Raw genomic sequence first — 25989 nt, 5'->3', positions numbered from 1 at the left:
GATGCTGCTGCCACCAATTGAACCTGTGAGGCCGGTACCCCCACTCCCACCCCCAGCCTGATGATGTGGCACTACCATCCTCTGACTCCACTGTAGAAGACCTGAGCCTCCTCTACTCCATCACAGGAGGAGGCTACTGAAGAAGACTAGGTCTTTTGAATAGAACAGCATCTTGCAGCACAGCTGGGGCTAGCAATTAGGTGCCACCTCAACCAACTCCTATAAAAGGGCTCAGTTTCAGCTTGCTCCTCTCTCGAGCAACCCCAGAGCCTGTCCTGCCTGACCCTTGTCCCGCCTTGCCCTTTGTTCAGCTTGAACTTCACTGTCGTACACCCCAGTTTATCCTTCTCCCACTGCAGAGCACAACAGATCCTCCCCAAACCCCAGACTCTGCAAATGTTTGTAAGATGTTTTTATAGATGTTTTCAGTGTTTTATTATCGTTATCATCGTCATTGATGACCTGCCTTTCACAACTTGTTTGCTACTTGTAGAAGGAAGGAAGGAAGGAAGGAAGGAAGGAAGGAAGGAAGGAAGGAAGGAAGGAAGGAAGGAAGGAAGGAAGGAAGGAAGGAAGGAAGGAAGGAAGGAAGGAAGGAAGGAAGGAAGGAAGGAAGGAAGGAAGGGTCTTCTTGGAATTTAACAGATAAAAGTCAGCACCTCTGCTCTGTGTTGAAGAGGGCAAAGATATGTTTGCTGGACATGAAGCCCTTCTCGATATCCCGCACCTTCAGGTTATCGACTGGCAGCATATATTTCTTCTCTTTCTCCTGAAGGGCAAAAAGAGTAGCCATCAGTCCTTTCCATATATTCAACACCTTTGTGATCGTTGCTGTAATCTCTATTATTTTGCATTCGAGTAAAGAGGTTCCCTATGGACTGTCACTATTTTGTGGGAGTGATACAGTCACATTTGTGCAATTAAAGTGGATTATTAAAGCACTCTAGTGCGACACTGAGATCATCTGGAGGAGTGCTATTAGTCATCCCTCTGCTGGAAGTTGGACATTTAAGGTTGCCAGTCCCATGCTGTAGAATACTCTTCTGGCACAGATTCCACAGGCATCCTGACTTGTGATTTACAGGCATCTCTTGAAGATTTGTGTGTGTGCCAACAGGCCTATGCAGCTGTTTAAAATGTTTTCTGAGTAGCCAGTCATTTTTAATGATTGTTTTGTATAATATTTTTAAATGCTTTCATGTTGTTGTGTACACAATTTTAAAAGTGTTATCATTAGAAGCTTAATCATGAAACCTCAAGCCACATAAGAAATCAAATTCTTCCATTTTTCTGAAATTGAAACTGATCAAAATCCTTCCAATATCAATACTAGGAAGGTTCCTTGGTCCACGCTTAAAGTCTCAGACCACTTCCAGGCTATTACCATTTTGAGAATGGGATTCAATCGCATACCTGCAAATTCAGGTTGAACAATTAAAGTGAATATGGTGCTTTTGTGCAACAAGCCTGCTTAAAAAAACAACACAGTATTTTTGCATTAACGAAAGTGAAAGTACAGTTAAAAATGTACTTGCAAGTGTGGAATAACAATTGCTTGACACAACATTACCTCCCTGCAAACAAATCAGAACAAATACTCAATAAACAACTGACACCATATAACCTCCCCAAAAACTTTGTACAAACGAATCAGGATGAATGCTTGATAAAAATGTCATCGAGAAGTGACCTTACTTTAAACCCATGAACACACCTTTCTGCAAGCATGTTGCAAATCAGTAGAGATACTGGTATATTGAAAATGACCTAGAGGGGGAACCATTACGTCAGGAACAGGGACAAATGCTCCCTCTTGCACAGAAATGTATCCTGCATTCAAACTGTGGTTGTCTGGTATGTGAGTCATGCTGTCAGTGGCTGGAAAAATGAAGAAATACAATCTCTTGCAGCAGGAAGGGAAATGGAAAAGGCAGGCAGGCAGTCCTCAGACTTCAAAATCTAACCATAAAAAAACACAACAGCACAAGAGGATGTGCACAATGTTGCTCATGCTTATCACGGTCCTTGCCATGTCTACCCCTAGCAGGATCATTGAGTGACAGTTTGCCAGGTTTCCCCCCTTGCTGTTTTAAAAGAGTAGAAAAACGATGCTGTAGCTCACAAACATGTAAGCCACAAGAGATTAAAGAAAGTGAACAGAGATTACTAATTAGCCCAGAGGCAAGAACCTCAGGCCCGAGGTTCAACCTGGCGCTCAGGCAGAGCTTGGAAAAGTTATTTTTTTGAACTACAACTCCCATCAGCGCAATCCAGGGGCCATGCCGGCTGGAGCTGATGGGAGTTGTAGTTCAAAAAAGTAACTTTTCCAAGCTCTGCCCTTAGGACATCTCCTTTTCCCAGGCCACACCCTCTCGCCAGCCCTGCTCCATGTCCTCCCCAAGTGCCTTCGCCTGGATGGAATGTGTACTTGGATGGTGATAATGTCTCTTGCTTGCCTAGATGGAGCACAGAGCTTGGAAAAGTTACTTTTTTAAACTACAACTCCCATCAGCCCCAGCCAGCATGGCCACTGGATTGGGCTGATGGGAGTTGTAGTTCAAAAAAGTAACTTTTCCAAGCTCTGATGGAGCATAGAGAGGTGTGTTTGTGTGTAGAAACCACAGACTTTTGCATGGTTGGGGTGTAGCCTACTGTACAAAGGTAAGAGTCACATCCATTGCTCCACCCACTTTTTCATCTGGTCCCGTCCACTAGTTACCACCCCCCGCCAAAGAAAAGCTTGCCCACAAGGGAATGTGGTTCTCGGGCTTCGAAAAAGGTTCCCTACCCCTTAATGCAATTTTATTAAGAGGTGTAAAATACTACTGAGTGGGCTAGTCCATTCCCAGATCACTACCAGCCCAGGCCTGTCATGTATGCTGTGGATCTGATGCTCTGGTTCCCCCGTTTTCTTGTGATCTTGGCATACATGTGCTAGTCCCACAAGGAAGCATGGAAGCTGGTGCTAGTGTGCTAATGCTAAAGGCAAGGAGGGGATGGAATGGGAGATACACCCTCACACATCCTCACACACTGCGACCCAGCACCTGGATAAAAAGGAGGAACAGGTTCTCAGAGCTAATTAGTTCTTGCATGGACATCCGGGTACTGTGCACTACAACAACGCTTCCCCTCATCTTTGACCTGTGTGGGGTACAAGTGCAGAGACGGCCTCACCATTTCCCCTTCCGTTTGCCAATAGGGTTTTGTTTTTAAAGGGATCATTAGGCACATTCTTCGAGGTCAGATCTAAATGGCATCTCCAGGACTTTTTTACTTCCCCTAAGGGGAACCTGGTGGAACTAAATTTAGCGGCAACAAGGACACTCAGAAACAAATGTATTATTAATCCACAGATCAGCTGATGCCCCAAATTGATGGGAGGGCTGTGACTTCTCAACTGAGGCGCTAAACTCATTTCACAAACCATAAGTCACCAAACAGCTTCCAGATGGCAAGAGCTTTCTTGTTTTTTCTGTTCTCAGATTTTTCTAAGCAGCCTCAAAGCAGAGAGAAGCCAACTCCAAAGCCCCGTAAGAGAACAAAACTGCCGCCGCTTCCTAGCGAAGTTCCCTTTGAGTTTCCTTCTCCCTGATCCCAAATGCATTGCTCAAAACTAAATTCCACTGATTTCAATGGAAATCGTTTCCATGCAGAATGTAGAATTCATATGGTGTCAGAGTTACCTTTCAGTAATGGGAAGACCAGAGCAACAATTTTAAAAGAAGTTAAGAAAGTTGGAAGGATCTGACTCCTTGCAAGTTCCTCATGCTCCCAGTTCCCAACACACGCACACTTCATCAAGAGTACTTAGTGCAAAGCTGAAACATCTTGCACCAATAGAAAAATGAGCGCAATTATGTCTGAGTGCTAAAGGCTGTGTACACAGTATACCAGCCTTCCCAATATTTGGGTCCCCAGATGTTGCTGAACTACAACTCCCATCAGCTCCAGCCAACATGGCCAGTGGTCAGGAATGATGGGGACCCAAAGCTGGGGAAAGGCTGCCAAAGCAGATTTGCCCCTCAAATAATTCCGAGCACTGTCGTTTACCCCTCACTAGGGATGGAAGGATCTGTCCATTTTGGTCCTCACAGTTTCTCATTTTTCCCATTTTAAATTCAGTTCTCCGCATTTCTGCAGAAATTACCAAATGTTTAAAAGAAAAATCCTCACATTTTAGTGTGAATTTCTCCTAATAAACCCATTTTTGTCTGCAGTTTTGACTAATGTGAACAGTTTTAATGCTGGGGAAAACAGAAAGGAGTAGAAAAAGAGGAAGGCCAAACAAGAGATGGACTGGTTTCATAAAGGAAGCCACAGACCTGAACTTACAAGATCTGAACAGGGCGGTTCACGACAGATGCTGTTGGAGGTCGCTGATTCACAGGGTCACCATAAGTCGTAATCGACTTGGAGGCACATAACAACAACAACACAGGGTTGCAAGCAATTTCTCCCAATATAATGCATTTTTATAAGTTAGTTTCACGACTGTATTCATCTTTATGTGCACTTTCCCCCAACATGTGAAGTTTTGTAAACATTGTTTGGTTGGAGAACTCCATTGCAAAATTCAAATAAGTGTGAATTTTGGAGGATGGCTGAGTTTTGGTTCTCTCACATTGTTTTAGAGAGCAGATGTGATAGAACCAGCTTTAAATGCTAACTGAATTGAATTTCTCCTTCATCCCTGCCCTTCACAGAGTTATAATTCCCAGCAACTCTTAATTCTACAATGCCCAAAATTCTTGGAGGGGAAAAAAGTGCTTCGAATATGCTTTAAATGTATAGTGCAGATGCAGCCTTTCATTGTTATTAAAGCTTCTTTCCATTTTTCCATTGAGCAGGGGGTTGGACTTGATGGCCTTATAGGCCCCTTCCAACTCTACTATGATTCTATGAACATCAGAATAGCCCTGCTGGATCAGACTAAAGGCCCATCAAGTCCAACACCAACTGTCCCACAATGACCAGCCAGTTGCATCTGAGATGCTGTCATGAGGCCTGTAGAGTGGTCCTGGAGTGGATGGACTGCCTTCAAGTCGATCCCAACTTATGGTTACCCTATGAATAGGGATTTCACAGTAAGTGGTATTCCGAGGGGGTTTCCCATTGCCTCCCTCTGAGGCTAGTCCTCCCCAGCTGGCTGGGGCCTCCTCAGCTTGCCACAGCTGCACAAGCCAGCCCCTTCCTTGTCCACAACTGCCAGCTGGGGGGCAACTGGGCACCTTGGGACTATGCAGCTTGCCCACGGATGCACAGGTGGCAGGGCACGTAACCCCTGAGCCACTCACTGTGAGGGTGATCTTCAGCTGGCCCTTGACACCCAGGAGACATGAGCAGGGATTTGAACTCACAGACTCTGGACTCCCAGCCAGGCTCTCCTCCCCACTGAGCTATATCAGCTGTCTACCAGGAAAATACTGGGGAGAGGCAGGAGACACAGCTACATACTTACAAAACTGGCTGTATTCCGGAACTGTCATGAAAACACCATATGAGTATGGCATAGAGAAAAACCCAGTACTGGGCATATGAAAGTATTTGGCTGCAAGGTATATTGATGAGTGATGGAGTGATGAAGAAGACAATGACGAAGACACAGGATGAGACCCGGGGGAGGGTTCCTAGCAACTTGCAACCAGGAAGTGCTGAGGCAGCAGGCTTCAGTACTTTTGACAGTGACAGCCCCCCCCCCCGATCCAGTTACAACAGATTGGACGCCGGCTGATCAGGAGCCTGTCACTTCTCCTCCCTTCCACCCCCTCTCCTCCCAGGGCGTTGCTGCCGCCACGTACACCTCCTCCAGAGGAGGAGGATCTTGATGATGTGCCACTGCCCCCCTTGCCCCAGACATGCAGACAACTGAGATGGCAGGCTCAGCTGGCCCCCACGTTCCCACCTTGAAGGAGCGCTCACATGTGCGCACACTCCTGTTCTGTGACACCTGCCTCACGCAAGTTGAAAGAGCCCACCTGCATTTCTTGTGCTACCTTCAACTTTCTTCAAAACCATCAACTGTCTCTCTGGTTTAAGTCCCTTCTCAACTAGTGCCAACCCGTCCTGCTTTTGGAATACTTCAAGAGCTTATTCTGACATACAAAGGCTGAACGTTGAACCAACTGCAGCAGTTCTAACTCAGGGCATGAACGCATTTGCGGCTTAAAATGCAATATGGTCATTCCTCCTCCCCCCGCGGCGTTTCAAGTTGCAGTCACGTGTTGCTATACATGTGGGGGGGGGGCAGGGATGCATTATCTGTTTGGTTTTCCCGCCCCTGCATCCCCACCCCAGAGCTCTCATTTATGAAGCTGTCAGCTGCACGTGTGCAATGGCTGTCGCAAATGTACACACCTGGCTTAACTGCAAAGCGAACGTGGCTTAGGTTTTCCAGTCAGATTGAAGCTGGTTGGAGGAACAACGCATCAAACAGCAGTATTCCTCAAGAAACTACAGGATCGATATGGATTGTGGTTTATGTGATGTGCATGTAGCTTAAAAAATAACAGCGGGAGCACACTGGATGCAGAGTAAACGGCAATGTGTACACAGCCTGATACCTGTATTATAATACCTGCATTTCTACTTTTCTGCCTTGGGTTTGTACGAGCAACTCAGTCCCCAAGCAACAGATTGGCCAAAGCATCCATACTCAACAGTCAAGACCCTGCCCCCAATGTGGGTGACACTGCCGCTATTTGTCTAGCTCCTCTGTAAAATGAACAATATTATTCACTTACAAAGAGGAAAAGGAAGACATCAATAGAGGAATAAGAGGGGGCATCTAAGGTGCACTGAGTTGTATTCAGCCCAATTTGTTCATTCAATCAAGTAAATGACGATAGTAACTGAAAAGCACTGAGGATGCAGGCCTAGAACCAATGGGTAGAAATTGCAGGTAAGCAGATTTTGGTTCACATGAAGAGAAACCTCCTGATGATAAGCGCTGTTTTACAGTGGCACAGACTGTCTTTGGAGGCAGAAGGCTCTCCTTCGCTGGAGGGCTTTAAGACCAGACAACCATCTATCAGGGATAGCGATGGAAGGATCTGTCAGTTTCAGGAATCTCAGTTTCTAATTTTTCCAGTCTTAGATTCAGCTCTCCACATATCTTCAGAAATTTGCATTTTTGGGGGGGAAAAATCCTCGTGAAAATTCTTCAGCATGTTAGTGCAAATTTCTCCTAATAAACCTATTTTACCTGCAGTTTTGACTAATGTACACATTTTACAAGCAATTTTTCCTAATATAATGCATTTTTGCATGTTATTTTAACTCCTACTGTATATTCATTTGAATGCATATTTGCCCCTAATATATGCGTTACTGTAAACATTAGTTGAAGGGCTGTACTGCAAAATTCAGATAAGTGCAATTTTCAAAGGATGGCCTTGGGCTCATCTACACAGTGGTTTAGTGTGTGTTTGGTGCTGTTCACATCCCCTTTTAATTCACATGGTTCACATGATGTTACCAGCAAACAGAAGCTATCACACAGTTTCCCCCCCTATAAATCCATACTAACCCAATCCTCTGATAATACGAAAAGGGGGAAAAAAAAACATCTTCACTCTGTATCTCTAGTGCTTGCAGACGCTTTGCTCCAATGCTTTTAGTTGGGTGTGTCAATCATTCCCCTCTCCACACCCACTCCCTCCTCCTCCCTTCATTCATTTTGTTTTCTATGGGCTGAAAAGCAACTTTGGGCTGCTCTCTCCCTTTCTGCTAGCATTTTTATGTTGCTGCAAATGGTGCCTTGATTCCCCCCCCCAACTTTTGCACAAAAGCATAATAGTGGAAAGTCTTCAATAGGCGTTGAACAGATAACAAATATTAGACAGGCACCATTTTTGTTATCTTTTCGGCGCCTATTGAACACTTTCCTCTTTCAACAAGCCTCTCAAGGTGAGACCTATCCCAGTCTGCGTCTGTGTTGGAATTGCTTTTTAATATGTTCTTAAACCTTCTTTTTAAAAATGTTTTTCATCTTAGATGTTTTGAAAGCTTTTTTTAAGAAACGTTTTTGAAGATGTTTTGTTTTAAAGTTTGTTTTTATGATGTTTTAATGTTTTTAGTGCTTTTGTTTGTCGCCCTGGGCTCCTGCTGGGAGGAAGGGTGGGATATAAATCAAAGAATAAATAAATAAATAATACTGCTCAAACAAAGATTTGTATTTCAGCTCTATTCTGCCAGGAAAAACACAGATATTTGCACTTCCATTTTTTTTTAAAGGAACCCACTGCAGCTCGTTTGGTTGTCAAGCAACCAGAGGGAGTAGAAATGTTAAATTAGAGGGCACGGTCAGAGCTTGGAAAAGTTACTTTTTTGAACTACAACTCCCATCAGCCCAGTCCAGTGGCCATGCTGGCTGGGGCTGATGGGAGTTGTAGTTCAAAAAAAGTAACTTTTCCAAGCTCTGGGAGTGGTCATTAGGAAACTGTGTGATTGATCCTTCCCCTCAGTGTAAATAGAAAACACCGTGTTTGCAGCTGTAATTGAGCCTTTACTGTGGATGGTGCAAACAGAAAATGGAGGTAAAAACAGCGTCTTTAGTACAAAATAATTCTCCCATGTGGATAAGTCCTGTGTTTTGGTTCTCATATTATTTCAGAAAGTGTGAATTTGATAGATTCTGCTTTAAATGTGAATGGAATCAAATTTCTTCCCCGTCTCTATCCCTGGACCAATGGCCACACTGGCTGGAGATGATGGAAGGGGGTTGCAAGTCCAACAACCGCTGGAGGGCATCAGGTTTCCCAACCTTGATCTGCAACATGGTATTCAAGCACTTGGAAACCTTGAATGGGAAGGGCTGAAGACCAAGCAAGTTCCTCCACGAGGAGTGTTTGGGTCTACGTGATCCCAGTTCTCCTTGATCATGAACAATGAGGGGCTGGGGGGGCATTTTAATAATGATCCAAAAAGAATGCATAACCCTTATATTCAGGTGCTGACCTTTGATGGATTTAAACAGTTCACAAGTGCAGGATATCTGTGAATCTCCACCTTGCAATGGGGGAAAACAAACTATATTGTGGTCCTGCTGTCAGTTTATTCCAAGCACTTCTCAGATGCATTTATATGCCTGCCAGGAGCCATACTTCTGGAAATGCGATTTATGCCACAATCCCATCCAGAGCTTCACAGACACGGAAATGGGTGGTACCTTTCAAATCAATGAATCACATTCAGAACAGGTCATATTACCAGTCATTTCTTTTACATTTCTCAGCATTTTCTCAGCTTTGCTATTTTCTTTTTTACTTTTTTGCCACACAAAAGCCATGAACCGAAGGCCACCCAGTCAGCTTCATGGCTGAGGAAAGCCAGCCCAAATAGATTTGGGATAGAATTGAGGGGGAGCAAATATTGGAGGTGAAATTGTCCCAAACCCCAGGGCTCTGATTCACCACCAGAAATGGCAAGTAAGCACATCCAAGTTGGTGCCAGATATGCATATATATTTATATGCAGGCATGTATATGAAGGACGGTAGCATCGAGGCAGAGCGTAAGCTTTGTCTGCAGAAAGTTCCTGTTTCAATCCCCAACAAGGTCTGGGAAAGACCCTCCGCCTAAAATCCCAGAGAGACACTACAAGTGCCATTGTCTGACTCAGTGTAAGGCAACTTCCTGTGTTGCTATTTGATACAGAACCATGAGGACTGGAATCTTACTTTATTTTAGGTAAAGGGCAATAGTTCTGTGCTAGAGCACGTGCTTTGTATGCAGAAAGTTCCAGGTTCTTCCCCAGCATCAGGGCCAGGAAAGACCTTTGCCTGAAATTCTGGAGAGCCTCTGCCAGGCAGTGTAGACAAGACTGATCTGAAGAGGCCAATGGTTTGGCATTGCATAAAGCAGCTTCCTATATTCCGGAGAGTCCTGCTGGTTCCAACAAGCCCAGCACCCTGATTTCAACAGTGGCCACTAGAGGGTTCTGGGAAGCCCACATTCAAGATAGGAATGCAAAAGCCCACCCCCGCCCCTACCCCTTTGCATCTTCTCCACTAGGCTACTGGTATTCAGAAGGACTGCTACCTTATACTGAATCAGAGCATCTGTCCTCCTCGCGCAATGCTATCTACACTAAATGCCAGGGGTTCCGAGGCAGGGTTGTCTTGCAGCTCTACCTGGACCGCTGCCTGGACTCGGTGGTGGGCTGGATGAGGGCCAACAAACTAATTCTGAATCCTAGCAAGACGGAGGTGCTGTGGGTTGGTGGTTCCCTGAGTTCGGATAATTGGTCAGCTGCCTGCTTTGGACGGGGTCGTACTCCCTCTGAAAGAGCAGGTCCGTAGCCTGGGGGTGCTCCTACATTTATCTTTGTCACTAGAGGCCCAGGTGACCTCTGTGGCTAGGAGTGCCTTTTACCAGCTTTGGCTGGTAAGACAGCTGCGGCCGTTTGTGGACCGGCATAGCCTGACCACTGTTGTCCACGCACTGGTAACCTCCAGGGTGGATTACTGTAATGCGCTCTATGTAGGGCTGCCCTTGAGGATGGTCTGGAAGCTGCAGCTGGTGCAAAATGCGGTGGCGAGACTGCTCACTGGGGCAGGGTATCGCCAACATGTCACCCCGCTGCTGAAAGAACTGCATTGGCTGCCCATTTGGTACCGGGCCAAGTTAAAGGTTCTAGTTTTGGTGTACAAAGCACTATACAGCTCAGGACCAGGATACCCAAAAGACCGTCTTACCCGTTATATACCCAGTCGATCACTGCACTCTGCAGGTGAGGGCCTCCTGCAGATACCATCTTATCAGGAGGTCCATTCTGCACAATATAGAAAATGGACCTTTAGTGTGTCAGCACCTACCCTGTGGAATTCCCTCCCTTGAATATTAGGCAGGCACCATCTCTGTTATATTTTCGGCGCCTTTTGAAGACTTTCCTCTTTCAACAAGCCTTTTAAGTAGAGACCTTATCCCAGTCTGCGTCTGTGTTAGAATTGCTTGTTAATATGTGTTTTTTTAACAATATGTTTTTAACCCTTTTTTAAAAAGCTGTTTTTAAAGCTTTTTTAAAAATGTTTTTAACGTTGTGTAGTTTTAATGTATTTTAAGGTCTGTTTTTATGAAGTTTTAAAGTGTTTTTAGTGCTTCTGTTTGCCGCCCTGGGCTCCTGCTAGGAGGAAGGGAGGGATATAAATCAAATAATAAATAAATAATAAATAATGGGGATTGAGCCTGGGAACTTCTCAGTGCAAAGCAGGTACTGCTCAGCTACTGCCCGCCTAAAAATAAAGTAAAATTCTAGTCCTCATGGTTCTCTATGAGTTGAATTAGAGAGGAACACAGGAAGCCACCTTACACCGAGCCAGATCATTTGGTTTCACACAAGGGTTTTCCCCAGTCCTAAAGATGCCAGGCATTTAACCTGGGATCTGTTGCATGCAAAGCATGTCCTCTACCATCAACCTCATAGCTAATAAAGAAGTTTTTAACTTTTTAACAAAGTTCGTATGTTTTTAAAAGTTTTAATTGTATTCTGTTATTGACATAATAATACCATGGACGCGAAAAAGACAAATAATTGGGTGTTAGAACAAATTAAACCAGAACTATCACCAGAAGCTAAAATGATGAAACTGTGGTTATCATACTTTGGACACATAATGAGAAGACATGATTCATTAGAAAAGATAATAATGCTGGGAAAAACAGAAGGAAGTAGAAAAAGAGGAAGGCCAAACAAGAGATGGATTGACTCCATAAAGGAAGCCACAGACCTGAACTTACAAGATCTGAACAGGGTGGTTCATGACAGATGCTCTTGGAGGTCGCTGATTCATAGGGACGCCATAAGTTGTAATCGACTTGAAGGCACATAACAACAATTATTGACATGTTTGCTGCCCTGGGCTTTTTTGGGAGGAAGGGTGGGGTATCAATTTAATAAATAAATAGACAATAACCACAGCTAGAAATTCCCACAGTTTGTATGAGGGGGCTTAAAGCTGTCAAAGACACTTTATATCATCACATCCTGCGGTGTCAAATTCTGCCCTGCATGAAGAGCACAAACCCTGATGGGTTTCCTAGAACAGTTGTTCTGGTGAAGACAGTGCCACATCGTCCTTATAACAATCTCACAAGAAGGCCCCTTGTCATCCGGAGGTCATTCCTCTCTGTCGCTGGTACAGGAGGAAGCCAGGGTGGGCCTGGTGCTCTATGAATTGCTCCACATGCCTTTCCTGCTCTACTGACTTTTGCTGTTGCCCGCAGTTGCTGCTGAATAATTACTACCCATTCCAAAACCCAAAGCCATTCAAGAGGCAGCTGGACAGCCATCTGTCGGGAATGCTTTGATTTGGATTCCTGCACTGAGCAGGGGGTTGGACTCGATGGCCTTATAGGCCCCTTCCAACTCTACTATTCTATGATTCTATGATTATATTTTCCCACCAGAAGGATGCAGCTGGGGAGGGGACGACAGGACAACTCTCCCCAATTTATTCTCCCAGGTGAGGTACTTCAACATTAGCATTCACTCAGTTTCCATTGCTAAATATATTATTTATTTATTTTCTGACATTTATACCCCGCCATTCTATCATCAAGGAACCCAAGGTGGCATACATGTCATTCCCAAGAGGTCTCCCATCCAGGCACTGACCAGACCCAGACCTGCTTAGCTCCAGCAAGGTGGAGGCTTCATGTGCCTTCAGACCACAGCCTGGGACCTATGTTAAATGTTTAAATCAAAAACATTAAGGGCTGCTTTGCAACACAGGGCAGAACTGCATGCCGAGAAGAAATAATATGGTACAGCTCCTTGTTGGATTGTGCAACAATGGGCAGTAGGTAATGTATTCCAAACTGAATGTTCCCCCACATTCAGGACGCCTTGCTCATAGAAACATAGCATGTCAGGAATAAATAAACTAGGCTGGACTAGCCTTCTTCCTGGTATGCCAGTTTCTAACTGCATGTTGCTGCTCTTGTTTTACCCGGGGAAACATTCAGACTTGTAATCTGGACTCCAACAAGGACCACCCCACATGATTCTTGCTTGTTTGGCTATTAGACAGTTCCTTCCTGGAAGTCGCTTTGGTTTTAGACTTCGCCATTGGCATGATACTTGCATACATCTGGTCACAAAAATAATCGCATCTGATTATATTATACAAGGGTATTGTTGTTGTTACATGTATACATGGTGGACGATTAAAAGCCAAGATGATAAGATCATGTAGGAATTTCCTAATGTATGATGCAGACCTGTGGACTGTTCGTTCCTAAGGCGACTCTGCCTGTTCAAATTTTGCCTTGCAATTGACCTCCTGCAACGTCTCATTTTCAAAGGAGCTGAGCTCTTGGAAAGGCGCGCCACTTTGAACTAGCAGCTCAGCTCTTGGAAAACTCACAGTGCCCCTTGCCAGTTATGTGGCCGAGTAAGAAAACATCAGTGAAGAAAAACATGCTTTGCAGCAATTTTGGGTGTAGTGACCCGGGCTAGGAACAAAAAGCAACCTATGAGGCAGCAGATAAGGCAGAATCCTGAAGGTCTGCATGGGAACGAACTGCCAAGATCTCCGTTGTACGATGCAAGAGACCTTCTTGGACCCCCAGTGTTGTGACCCTCCTCTTATACAAATACATGCCACCCCCCTCCCTAAATTCCTAGCCTGAGTCTCTCAAGTATTTCCATCATCTCCCCTTTCAGTCCAGCCTGTTTTATATCAGCGCTCTGACTTCATTTCCTGAATGCAGAGACAGGAAAGTGTGTAACGAGCTGCCGAGGCCCAGGCCTTCAAAGCGCTGGCTGCCAGCCCCCCTGCCCATGTGTTAGCAATCAAGCCGTGTGTGCGGTGGCTGAAACAGCCCCAAGGCAGCCCAGCTAAAGGGACGGGGGTAGTGGGAGGAGTAGGTGCCGGCCAGCCTCAAGGCGGGGGGGGGGGGAGGCAGTCCTTGGCTCAGGACCAAGATGCCTGCATTGCTTGTTCCCCAGCATTTCTCCTCAAGTATGAGGCTCAAAAGGGATCACACAGAGGAAAAGCTCCATTGTTAATATCAGCTTAGATGACATCTACACAGGCTGGTGTGTGCGTGTCGATTGGTATGACTCAGGGCACGGGGAGGTGGTGAGATGAGTTCAGTGTTTTAATGCACGTATAAACATGGGGGTGGGGGGGCAAGCAAGCCAGTTGATCATGTGTCTCCTCCCCCCCCCAGTCACCCACCCACTCACACCACACCCCAATCCCAGACACGTGAAATGATGACTCAGTGGGGGGAGAGGGAAGAGTACTCTGGTTGTACTCTGATGTGCTATCTTCACCCAGGGGATAGGGACAGACAGTATCTTCTAACTGTGCCTGTTGAATGGGTTATGGGTAGGCAGAAGTCACTTTTTTTCATCATGTCATACACTCCAGATGTCCCCCATTTCTGTGCCTTGCCTCTCCCTAGTAAACTGCAGTCCTGACTGTTGCCTTTTAGGAATGCCTCGGTAAAATGATGTTATAGTAACGAGGGCTAATTGCACATTGTGCCCATTCTCCAGGGTGCAGTTTGCCTTCCCCAGAGCCTCCATCCAGAAGTTAAATCCCTGACTGAGGGGGTACGTGCAGCCTGACTCTAATGTACATGCATGAATACTCAAGGTGCCATATAATCAGAGCTTGGAAAAGTTACTTTTTTAAACTACAACTCCCATCAGCCCCAGCCAGCATGGCCACTGGACTGGGCTGATGGAAGTTGTAGTTCAAAAAAGTAACTTTTCCAAGCTCTGATTATAATGTACAACAGGGATTGGGTGCCTGTGTTCCAGCAGATCTCTTCTTGACCGTCTCAGAGTGCAGCCCACAGAATACAGGAAGCCAGAATTCGACTGAACGTCAAGAAAAACGTCCTAACTACTAGAGTGGTAGGACAATGGAACCAATGACCTAGGGAGGTGGTGGGTTCTCCAACCCTGGAGGCATTCAAGAGGCAGCTGGACAGCCACCTGTGGGGTATGCTTTAATTTGGATTCCTGCATTGAGCAAGGGGTTGGACTTGATGGCCTTATAGGCCCCTTCCAACTTTACAATTCTATGATTCTGTGAAGCTGTTGGACCACAGTTCCCATCACCCCTGACCAGAGCTTGGAAAAGTTACTTTTTTGAACTACAACTCCCATCAGCCCAATCCAGTGGCCATGCTGGCTGGGGCTGATCGGAGTTGTAGTTCAAAAAAGTAACTTTTCCAAGCTCTGCCCCTGACCCATGGGACATGCTGGCTGGGGCTGATGGGAACTGGAGTCCAGCAATATCTGGGGGGTACCATGTTGACAACCTCTGGTATACAGCTTACTACTTCACAGGCTGTACACCAGAGGTTGCTAACATGGTGCCCTCCAGATATTACGGCTGGTAAGATTGCAAGGCAGAGAGCTCTATTTATTCAATTTATATCCTGCCCTTCTCCCAACGGAGCCCAGGTCAGCAATAGCTTGTTACAATAGCGCTGTGGAACTTCTTCAGCCCAGGGGCCACACTCCCTCGTGGGCAGCCTTACAGGGGCCAGACGGCAGCAGGAGTGGGACAACAGATTTTTGTAAAACAGGCTATAGCCCAGCCACACAAAAGTCAGAGGTTTCTATATATACATCTCTTCATCCTGCCATCTATGCAAACAAGAAGCATAATTACACGTAAATATCATATTTCTGCAGTGCTAGTGAGGGTTGGCTGTGGAGAGTCTTGAGGGCCAGAGAGGCCAGGGGAGTATTTGGCCCCCAGGCCTGAGGTTCCCAACCCCTTTAAAAAAGGTATTGCAAGGTATTCACAGTAATCCTTGCTATGTATGACTAGAGCGACATCATAAGCACACAAGAACATCAGAACAGCCTGCGGGATCAGGCCAGTGGCCCATCTAATGGCCAACCAGATCCCTGCGGGAAGCCTGCTAGCAGGGCCTGAGCACCCTCCCCTCCTGCGGTTTCCAGCAACTGGTAGTCAGAAGCATCCTGCCTCCGACTGTGGAGCCACACCATAGCCATCGTGGCTAGTAGCCAATGATAGCCTGATCCTCCATGAATTTGTCTAATCCTCTTTTAAGGCCATCCAAGTTGGTTGCTATCACTGCCTCTTGTGGAAGAAAATTCCATATGTGCTGTGTTTGCTTATGTGGTATAATTGAAATGAAATGAACCTTTATTGCTCAAAGCCATAGGCTACCACAATTCATCACATCTAAAAGGAAAACACTTATTAAAATACAAGTCATATTTCAACAATTTATATATGATGTTTGATTATGCTTAATAATGATGTAAAATTAATACAGATTGATTACAAAAAACTGTGTTGTATAAAGAATTACTTTCTTTTGTCTGTCCTGAATCTTCTAGCATTCAGCTTAATTGGATGCCCACGAGTTCTAATGTTATGAGAGAGGGAGAAAACCTTTCCTCTATCCACTTTCTCCATGCCATGCGTAATTTTATACACTTCTGTCATGTCATCTCTTACTCACCTTTTCTCTAAACTAAAAAGCCCCAAATGCTACGACCTTTCCTCACAGGGGAGTCACTCCACCCCCTTGATCATTTTGGTTGCCCTTGTCTGAACTTTTTCCAGCTCTACAATATCCTTTTTGACATGAGGGCAATCAGAACTGCAAACAGTGTTCCAAATGCAGCTGCATCGTAGATTCACGTAAGGCATTATGGTACTGGCAGTTTTATTTTCAATATCTTTCCTAATGTTCCCTACCATGGAATTTGCCCTTTTCAGAGCCACTGCACACTGGGTTGGCATCTTCATCAAGCTATCCACTTCAACCCCAAGGTCCCGTTCCTGGTCAGTCACTGCCAATTCAGACTCCATGAGCATATATGTAAAATGAAGACTTTTTGTGCCTGACATGCATCACTTTACACTTGCTCACATTAAATTGCATTTGCCATTTTGCCACCAGTTCACTCAGTTTTGAGAGGTCCTTTTGGAGCTCTTCATAATCTCTTTTTGTTTTAATGACCCTGAACGTTTAGTATCATCAGCAAACCTGGCCACCTCACTACCCACCCCTAACTCTAGATCCATGCCACCTAGTCTCATGGCAGCAGCATGTTACCACCCTGCTTCTAATCATATATATTTGCAAATAAGGGCAGAACAAGGTGATACCCAGTTCTTGAATTATTGGAAGAAGGAGGCTTTTAATGAAATCCATAAGCAACACGCCCTGACTCCCCCCACTTTTAGCCAAATCATGACCCCCCCGCACTCCTATAGCCTTTGGGAAACAGCAGCTGAGATGACTGGCACACAAGGTCAGGGGGCCAACTCATCTCTGTCTCTCTTGCTCCCAGTAATCCCAGCACTAATGCCTCCCCACTCCCAATCTTAGCCCCTGCCAAACAGAACTGCCCCTAAAAAAAATCCCTCCAACAATTGCAGAACTGAGAAAAAAGATGCACATTTTTAAAAAATCCCACCCAAAACTCAAAATGAATTTCCCTGAGTGATGGAGTCATATTTATTTATTTGCTATACAAAATATACCACAACACACAGGCACAGACACACACCTTGGACGCAATTATATTGGCAAAGCTGAAGACGTGGTATAATAAATGAAGGTGAAGGGAAAAAGCAGGATTTCCCTTTTCTCCTTATGGTAAGTAAATATTCTCCTGCATGTGTGTGTATAAGAGACCACTCTCTTTCCAGCTTCCTGATTTATGGGAGGTTGTGAAATAAAGATAATAACCATAACAAACTGCTATCCTCCCCCCTCCTTCCACCCATTTCTTGGATGCTGCTGTGTATTACAGCCGCAGAGAGAAGAGCTGAGGCACTCTTGCGAAAATGTCACTGTTAAAACTGCAGGAAGGGGGGGAGGATCTCCCTGCCTCTCTGTATGTTCCTGTTGCCGACATGCCAAAATCCACTACTCTTTAGACTGGGGGGCAGGTACTTGTGGCCCTCCACATGACAGAAAGTTTGTAGCCCAGCGGCACAGCATCTGCTTTGTATTGTAAGATGCTTTCTAAAGCATCTTTCTAAATACTCTTGCCTGAATCTCTGGAGAGCCACTGCCAGCCAGTGTAGACAACGCTGCTTTGGATGGGCCAAGGATTTGGCTCGATATAAAGGCAGCTTCCAGTATTCCTGTTCTGAACAACATCTCTCATAATCCCTGGCCATTGGCCATGCTGGCTGGAGCTGATGGGAACTGGGTGCCCAACAGCACTGGGCCAGAGCTTCCCCGCCAGCGCCTCCGATTCATCCCATTACTTTGACAGAACAGGCGAGATTCATTGGCTTGAGGATACAACATGGGCAGGCACCTTTCACAACTCTCTTCTTGTAAACGACCAAAGTGTGTCCGAAAGTCTGTTGAAATTGTGTTACTTCTCTTCTACTTTTGCCATATTGACTAGTTGTGTAACAGGATTGTTACAATGTGTTTTATACTTATAGTGTTGGCATGGTTTTTGTGTTGTTATATCTGCCATTTGTTTTTTCTCTATTATTGCCGTATTATTTCGCTTGAAATTGTTTTTGCCATTGTTTGACTTGCTGTAAGCTATTTCATATGCAGTGTGTTTTTGTTTTCCTTTTTGTACGTCGCTTTGAGTCCTATTTTTGGAAAAAAGCAACTAACAAATGCTATTAATAATAATAATTAATAATAAATTGGTTGATGCACCCCAGGCAGGGGTTCGAATGCATGCTCAGCCCCCGAGTGTTCTGCAGTCACATGCTCCCATCTTGCCTTCGCTGCATATCTTTAGGTGGCCACGATTCAGCCTCCCAGCTGGCTCTTTTGCTTGTAAGAGGGACAGGGAGGAAACCTATCACGACTCACTACTAACCGTGACACAATTCCTCCCTTTCCAAACAGCAAAAGAGCTGGCTGGATGTTAAAAGTGAGGCAGCAATGGTGGGTGGGCTGACTGCAGCCGGATTCCCCTTATAAGCTAATGATGCTCCTTATGTAGCCTTCACTAGTATAGGTTAGCCTTCCCCAACCCAATGTCTGGTTTTGGACCACAACGCCCATCAGCCCCAGCCAGAACATCTGGGGGGCACCAGGTTGTGGACGGTTGCCCTAGAGGGTATGGATGGGATGCATCTATACTCTTCAACAGACATCCCAGCTCTGCAAGGGATCTTTGCTGCTCACTTCCCCCACACTGATCACATAGCTTGTTTAACTGTGCTGAATGTCTTGTATCCCACATCCCAGAAGTCTCAAGGAACGCCAGTGTAAGGTATGAATGGAGCTGGCGGGCCTCTGAAAATCCAAGGGAAGGAGTGGCCCCTCCAGACTGGTTGTTTGTTTTGTTTTATTTGGGCTAAACTGTGGGTTTCAAGCCTCCCCCATCTACGATCCCCTTCTCTTGTATGTGCTGGTGGGTTTGCATATTGCACATAAAGCTCTCTTTATCCCCGCAGCACCAGAGAGGAAATAGAACACATGGCCCAAGGAACATCTGGAATCGCTACACGGGAGCCGCACACCAGAGGGAAGACGACATTCCTCGAGTTTCCATCCAAGGTATGGAGCCTTCTTCCCCCTCCCGTGCAACCTTATCCACCAGACGGCTCAGTTCCTGTCGAACTTTGACCTTCTCAGCAGCTGGCAAGCTCCTCCTTCAAGTCTAGTTAGTTTTGCACTGCCACGTCAATTGAGGCAGAATTGCAGAAGGGAAGGAAGAGAAGGATGGGAGGCGCAAAAAACCAGAATGACAGAGGCACAATGAGTGCCAGATGCTGGGTGGGGGTGGGGAGGCCACAAAGGAGGGGGAGTCAGATCACTTTCCTGGTAGCCAGAGGCTAACTGCAAGGGCAAGTGCCCAATGTGGGTCAAAGAACCCTTGTGGCGAGCTTGGGAACAAATGCCGTGCTCCTTTGCCATTTGCTCTGCATGCCAAGGAGAGTGGAGTTCCTTCAGGGCAGCAACTGCAACAACAAAACAGCGAGGGTTGCGTGGAAGCGTCGCGTGGATGCTTGGGGCCCAAGTGACCCTCTGCCAAGAGCTGATCAGATGTGGGGGTCCCAAATGGAGCGGAGGAACCCACAACTCCTCAGCACATGACTTCATTTCCAAAGGATTCTTCCCCCTTGCTTGCTTGTTTGTTTGCTTAATTTTGTTTGTATTTTCCTCCCCCTAAGGAGCCTATGACATGGCCGAAGGTACCAGGATGCTTGCCATCTGCTGACAGCACTGGAGAAGAAAGGGGCTTGATAGTTCACTAGATTTCTGAGGATGAGGAAGGGTACCCAACTTGTACCTATGCTTCTTCCCTGGGAGCAGATACAGTAAGCTGCCTCTTCCAACAGGACTTGTTCTTTCCATTGCATGCTTGTTCACTCTCTCTTTCTCTACCTCCCTCTACCCTTCAAATGGTCAGCCTGAAGGCAGGAACTGGGGGAAGAAATCAGTGCGCCACCGCTCGCCGGATTTTTGGACACAGAGCCTCCACTCCGTCTGCCCAGTGTTCGGACTACCTGTTCAGGACTACGAGATTGTACAGTAGTCTGCACATTGGTTAGGCTGTGCTGGGATATACCACATGCACTGTTTGCACTACGCAGGGACAGAGATGCTTGCACGGCAAAGGAAAATGCTGCATGCCAACCTCACCTTTCTCCCACCCCCACAGTGCCCCTATCCCCTCTCAGATCTTCATCTTTGAACTCTCCCGTTTGATTTTTTCGCTCCGTTCCACTTTCTGTCCCCGTTCCCTGGTAGGCAGGTGTTCTCTTATCAGGTCTGCAATGTGAATGCAGACCTGAGAAAAGATTTTCAGCTGACTCAGGTTTGTACGAATAGAGGGATATTGCGAAGCAGCGTTAGTTGTCTGCTGGGTTAGTGGAGAGCCCTTCTGGAGCTTTCCAGAGGCTGATTGCAGAGGGAGAGAAATGCAACGTTGACGAAAAATGCCGATCATTAAAAAGATAAGTGCCAAAAGATTTGGAGTTTGGAGCTTTTGAGAATCCTTTAGTGTTTATTCCGTCTTTAACTGTGGGATGAGAGTGAACAACAGGTGAGGAAAAAATAAAGAGAGAAAGAGGGCGAGAAAGAATGGGGAAAATGGCAAAAGATGCAAAAGGAACAACAGCTAAGATATAGGAAGAGTGCATGAATTCCAATCAATAGTAATAGCTACTGTGATGTCTATGGGGGTTGAGATAGACAACAAAAGTATGCTCTGGTACTAGGTTTTCATGACATGAGCTTTTCCAAGCTTTATCATCAGATGCCCGAAGAAGCCTAAAGTCCTGGCATCTGGCAAAAGAGCCTGTTGCTTCCCAGAGTTTATGCTCCAACAAACAATCTAGACTCTAAAGGAGCTGCAGCAGTTTTTGCCTCTTGTCTGGGATGAGTTTTCAAGGCAGAAATTGAAAGCAAGGAGGAAAAATGTCACCAAATTCAGTTCAGCCACAAAGCTCGCTATAGTTAGTTCTATCTTTGTCTGATGAAACTCAAGTGACAAAAGGGAGACAGACTCAATGAATGGAGAAAGTTTTTCAAGCTAGCTGAGGAGTATAATACACTTCTACGTGGTGTGGGGTTTTTTCCCCCTCTTAAGTGGCTCCTGCTATAAACAAAAGGTTTATTTTAGCCAGCTGTCACTTTTGTCGCTCAGCACCCATGCGCCTGGACCCCCTCCCTCTGATCTTATAAAAAGCGTGGAATGGTTTTCGAGCAACTATAGCTAACGGCAAAAGTTGAGATGAACTTGTGCTTAAATCCTACCACCTAAAAGCTATCCTGAGAGGAGACTGAATGGGAAGCAAAAACTGTACCATCTTTCTAGTAAACTGGAGTGTTAGGTAAAAGACACGGCGTGCTTTTCAATTGTACTAGATGGAGGCAAGGTTTAGTTTGGGCTAGGGTCATCAATAACTTTTTTTTTAGTGAAGGTTGCAGATATACGTCACAAAGTTAAAGGGGAGAGCACCACTGGGCACGTACAGAAAGCATTTCTTACATCAGTCAAACAAAACCCTCAGACATCCAGCAGATGGAGAAGAATTTCCAAGGATGAGGGTTGGCTTCAGCTTTAGCACTTAAGAAATTAAACCCCAGGAGTAGGTCACAATAAAGAGATTCCTACAAAAATATGCATAACCCCACCCCACCATGGAAGACCTCCTCAAGGTTTCAGTGATGCGGGCCACAGACACATACTATTTGAATGCCAAGAAAGGGTAGAGGTTAACAAACAAGACAAATCAAATAGTTGCACGATGAATGTGACTATTATGCAGAAGGACAAAATGTTTGTGCTCCTTAGTCATTCACACATCATATCGTCAAGATCATTTAACATTACTCCTTAGTATTCCTGAAGCACCAGTCTCTTTTCTCTATATAAAGTCAAAAGAGGTCAGAGAGTAAAAGATGATGGATCAGCACCCCAAACCCTTTAGCTGCCTGTTGGAAGTGGTGGACTGTCAATTTATGCAGCACAATACTTTAATAGTGCAATCCTACATACTTCTTCTCAGAAGTAAGCCCCATTTAATTCAATGGGGATTGCCCCGTGGTAAGTTAATATAGGTTTGCAGCTTCCTTGGGAGTAAGTCACACTGAATTCAGTGGGACTTACTTCTGAGAAAACACGCACAGGAATGAGCTGTCAGTAAAAGACCATGAATCTGCAAATATTTGCTACACACACAGAGAGAAAGACATCTCAATACCCACTTTGGAATATGATACAAACCCAAATATTAATATTGCACATCAAAAGGAAATGCTTGCACCAACTTACACAGCAAGCTTGTGATAGACTTTGTTAAATAGTTGGACAAATTTATGGAGGATAAATCAGTTGTCACTAGCCATACTGTTCAGAGATAATGTGACAACCAGATGCTGAGGATTAACAACTGAGGATGGATAGTGCGATGAGGCATTGCTTGTGAACTTCCTCCCCAAGGCCTCCAGCTGGCCACGACAAGCAGGCAAAATATTGAGTTAGATAGGTCAACTGGGATGACTCAGCAGCACAACCATGTTTCAGTTCTTACATGTCGATCCTTTAGTACAGCAGCACCAATGCTGTGGAACTTGCAGCAGTACCCATGAATATGGAGCACCATACCAAGCTTTTTGCTGCTCACGGCAACCATTTTGTGCTGGAACCCACAGTACCCAAGCTTGGAGTACCTGCATCTCATTTTTTTAACAACAAAAAAGCACTGTCTCTGCCTATTAACATTAGGCAACCTCACTATACTGACTGTGTTAAATGCCTTCTAAAGACTTTTAAAAATTATTTTAGCAAGCCTACCCAGACGTATAATTTAGTTATGTATACTTGTTTTAAAAAAATTCCTGATCTTTATTATTGATAATTATTTTATATTATTTTGCATACTCCACTTAGAGGGTTTTTACAAAATTAAGCGGTTTACTAATTTTTCTGAATAAAGCAAAACAAACACACTTTGCAAATGTTTTGTCCCCACCCACAAACACATACATTTTCTGCGTGCTGGGACAATCAGGGCAGCCCTTACAGCAGGGAAAGAGACTCTGTGATCCTCCAGATGTTGTTGGGTTCTGACTCCTGTCAGTCCCACTCTACTTTGCAAATTGTCAGGGATGATAGTCCAACAATGTCTGTAGAGCCTGCCCTACAGGGTCAGTTTCCTTTTGGAGGAGAGAGCATGGAAGAAAACACAAAGGTATCCTCCTAATTATCTGTAAATATACAAACGCACACTGAGAAGGCATAGCACTGCTAACCCAAAGCAACACTGGCACTCTGAAAATCTGTCATTATTACTCACAAGCCGTGAGTTAGGGTGAGGGATGGAAAGATCTGTCAATTTCAGTTCTCTCAGTTTCTCATTTTTCCTGTGTAAAATTTAGTTCTACACATTTCTACCGCAATTTGCGAATTTTTTAAAATCCTCATGAAAATCCTCCAGCATTTTAGTGCGAATTTCTCCTAATAAACATTTTTGTAGGCAGTTTTGATGTACACATTTTGTACATCAAAACTAATTAGTGACTAATGTATACTTTTTTGCAAGCAACTTCTCATCATATAATGTATCATATAATGTGTTTTATGCTATATGATTTCCACTCATATATTCATTTTTATTCACACTTTCCCCTAACATATGCATTTTTGTAAACATTGATTAGGGAACTGCACTGCAAAATTTGAATAAGTGTGAATTTTGAAAGATGGCTGTGTTTTGGTCCTCATATTGTTTCAGAAAGTACGAATTTGATTGATTCGGCCTGAAATGCAAACAATCGAAATCCTTACCTATCCCTAGTTGGGATGGACTTTAAATCTAATAAAATAGATAAACGGTCCCCCATCCAAACAATAATTTTAAAAGCTGCTTTATAGTAATCATTGCAAATATTCTCCCAATCCTCATTCTGGGAGAAGCAGTTTTTACCCAAGATACATTGGTGTGATTCAACCTTCCAGGTGCTTGGAATATCCAACTTCTCATCAGAGTAGCATTGTTCTCCAGAATAATTGCCAAAAAAAACAGGCAATGCCTAAGATTAAAAGAAGAGGTTCTTTGCATAACAGGACGACATGACTCATAAAGCAACATATAGATATCTACTTCTTCACATAAAGATAGATGCACACCTAATACTGTTATATATCTTCATAAGAGAATCTGCCACATTATGAAAAAGCCAAGAATGCAGAACTAATCCAAAGAGAAAGCAGAACGCTGCGCAGAACTACCCATGAAAACATATTATTTTCAGTGAGTCTGCTTTTCTTATTTCTTGGACTAAGCTAAGCTGTTAATTTAAGAAAGAACTAAAAAATATTAAAAGGTATTGCAGTGTGCCTATTTTTAAAAGGATTGCATTTTCTTTTCTCTCATATTATGTATTCAAAAATTATTTTTCTTAAACAAAAAATACATACAAATAGCCACAAGTCTGGCACACACAACTTTAAAATCCTTAGGCAGTTTTGCACATGCTGGAATTAGATGAACTACCAATTTCCTGTCTGTAACAGTAAGTCTACTTTTCAGAATGTTTGTTCAGCAGTGCTTTCTGTTTCAGGTATTGTGTAAATGGCTTCCGAAAACCTCTCCTGTCTTATGTGCATCAGATATATATGCTTTTTATGCCATATGTGAAAATGCTTAAAGTCTGGATATTTATTTATATAATTTTAATTCTTTAAATAATAAATAAATGGAAAATTTGGTTATTAGGATTTTCCCCCTAACTACAAGAACAGCTGGGTAACTGAATTTCCTGGGGTGATACTGCACCTTTAATGATTGGGTAGAAGATAGAATTTCAGCAAGGGCAGCTTGCATGACAGCCCTGTTCCCTGCTCCTGGTCAGGTATCTATCAAGGGATCATTACCACTACAAATGAATTGGACTAGGCTATGGTAGGCAATGTCTGTGAAAATATTAGCATTAATGCTCTCTTCTTACAGTGAAATCCTAATACATATCTACTCAGAAGTAAGTTCCACTGAGTTCAATGGAACTTATTCCCAGGTAAATGGATTGAAGACTTAATAAACTAGCGTAGGGGCTCAGCTCTTGCAAGGAGCTCATGTTTAATCTTGCCATTCACAAAAACTTAAAAAGAGTCCTGCTGGATCAGACCAAATGCCCATCAAGTCCACCATCCTGTTTCCCACTGTTGCCAACCAGTTTCCTCCAGGAAGCCCACAAGCAGATCATGAAGGTGACAGTCCTCTCCCAACATTGCTCTCCATCAGCTGTCACTTAGAAGCAAACTACCCCTACATCTGGAGAGATTGGACACAGCCATCACAAATGCCATTAATGCTATAAATTAATTATATGCTTTGTGAAGAAGTACTTTCTTTTTTCTGTCCTGAATTTCTTGTCAATCCAAATATTAATGTTATTTGTTACATTTATACCCCACCTTTCCATGCAAAATGCCCTAGTTTTATCGGACACCCAGTCCAAATAACAAACCTCCATGGTGTTTCTGGATGCTTTTGGATCCGGTCACCTTCTTTCCCCCTAAACTAAAAAAAGCCAAATGCTG

The 25989-nt window shown here is 44.4% G+C and overlaps 1 protein-coding gene across 6 annotated transcripts in view; it reads right to left on the bottom strand.

Annotated features, from left to right (window-relative positions):
• DNM1 (dynamin 1) overlaps positions 1–25989 on the bottom strand; it is a 207770-nt gene that overhangs the window by 56661 nt on the left and 125120 nt on the right. For all 6 annotated transcript variants that reach the window (XM_061604034.1, XM_061604032.1, XM_061604033.1 and 3 more), the window contains exon 15: positions 660–769. In XM_061604034.1, the coding sequence (XP_061460018.1) occupies positions 660–769 (110 nt within the window). The remainder of the gene's footprint in view (positions 1–659; positions 770–25989) is intronic.

Source organism: Rhineura floridana, chromosome 20 (genome assembly GCF_030035675.1).
Source record: "Rhineura floridana isolate rRhiFlo1 chromosome 20, rRhiFlo1.hap2, whole genome shotgun sequence".
NCBI classification, from domain to species: domain Eukaryota; kingdom Metazoa; phylum Chordata; class Lepidosauria; order Squamata; family Rhineuridae; genus Rhineura; species Rhineura floridana.
Note: the sequence above shows the minus strand (reverse complement) of the source record. Positions and strands in the feature narration are given on the sequence as shown.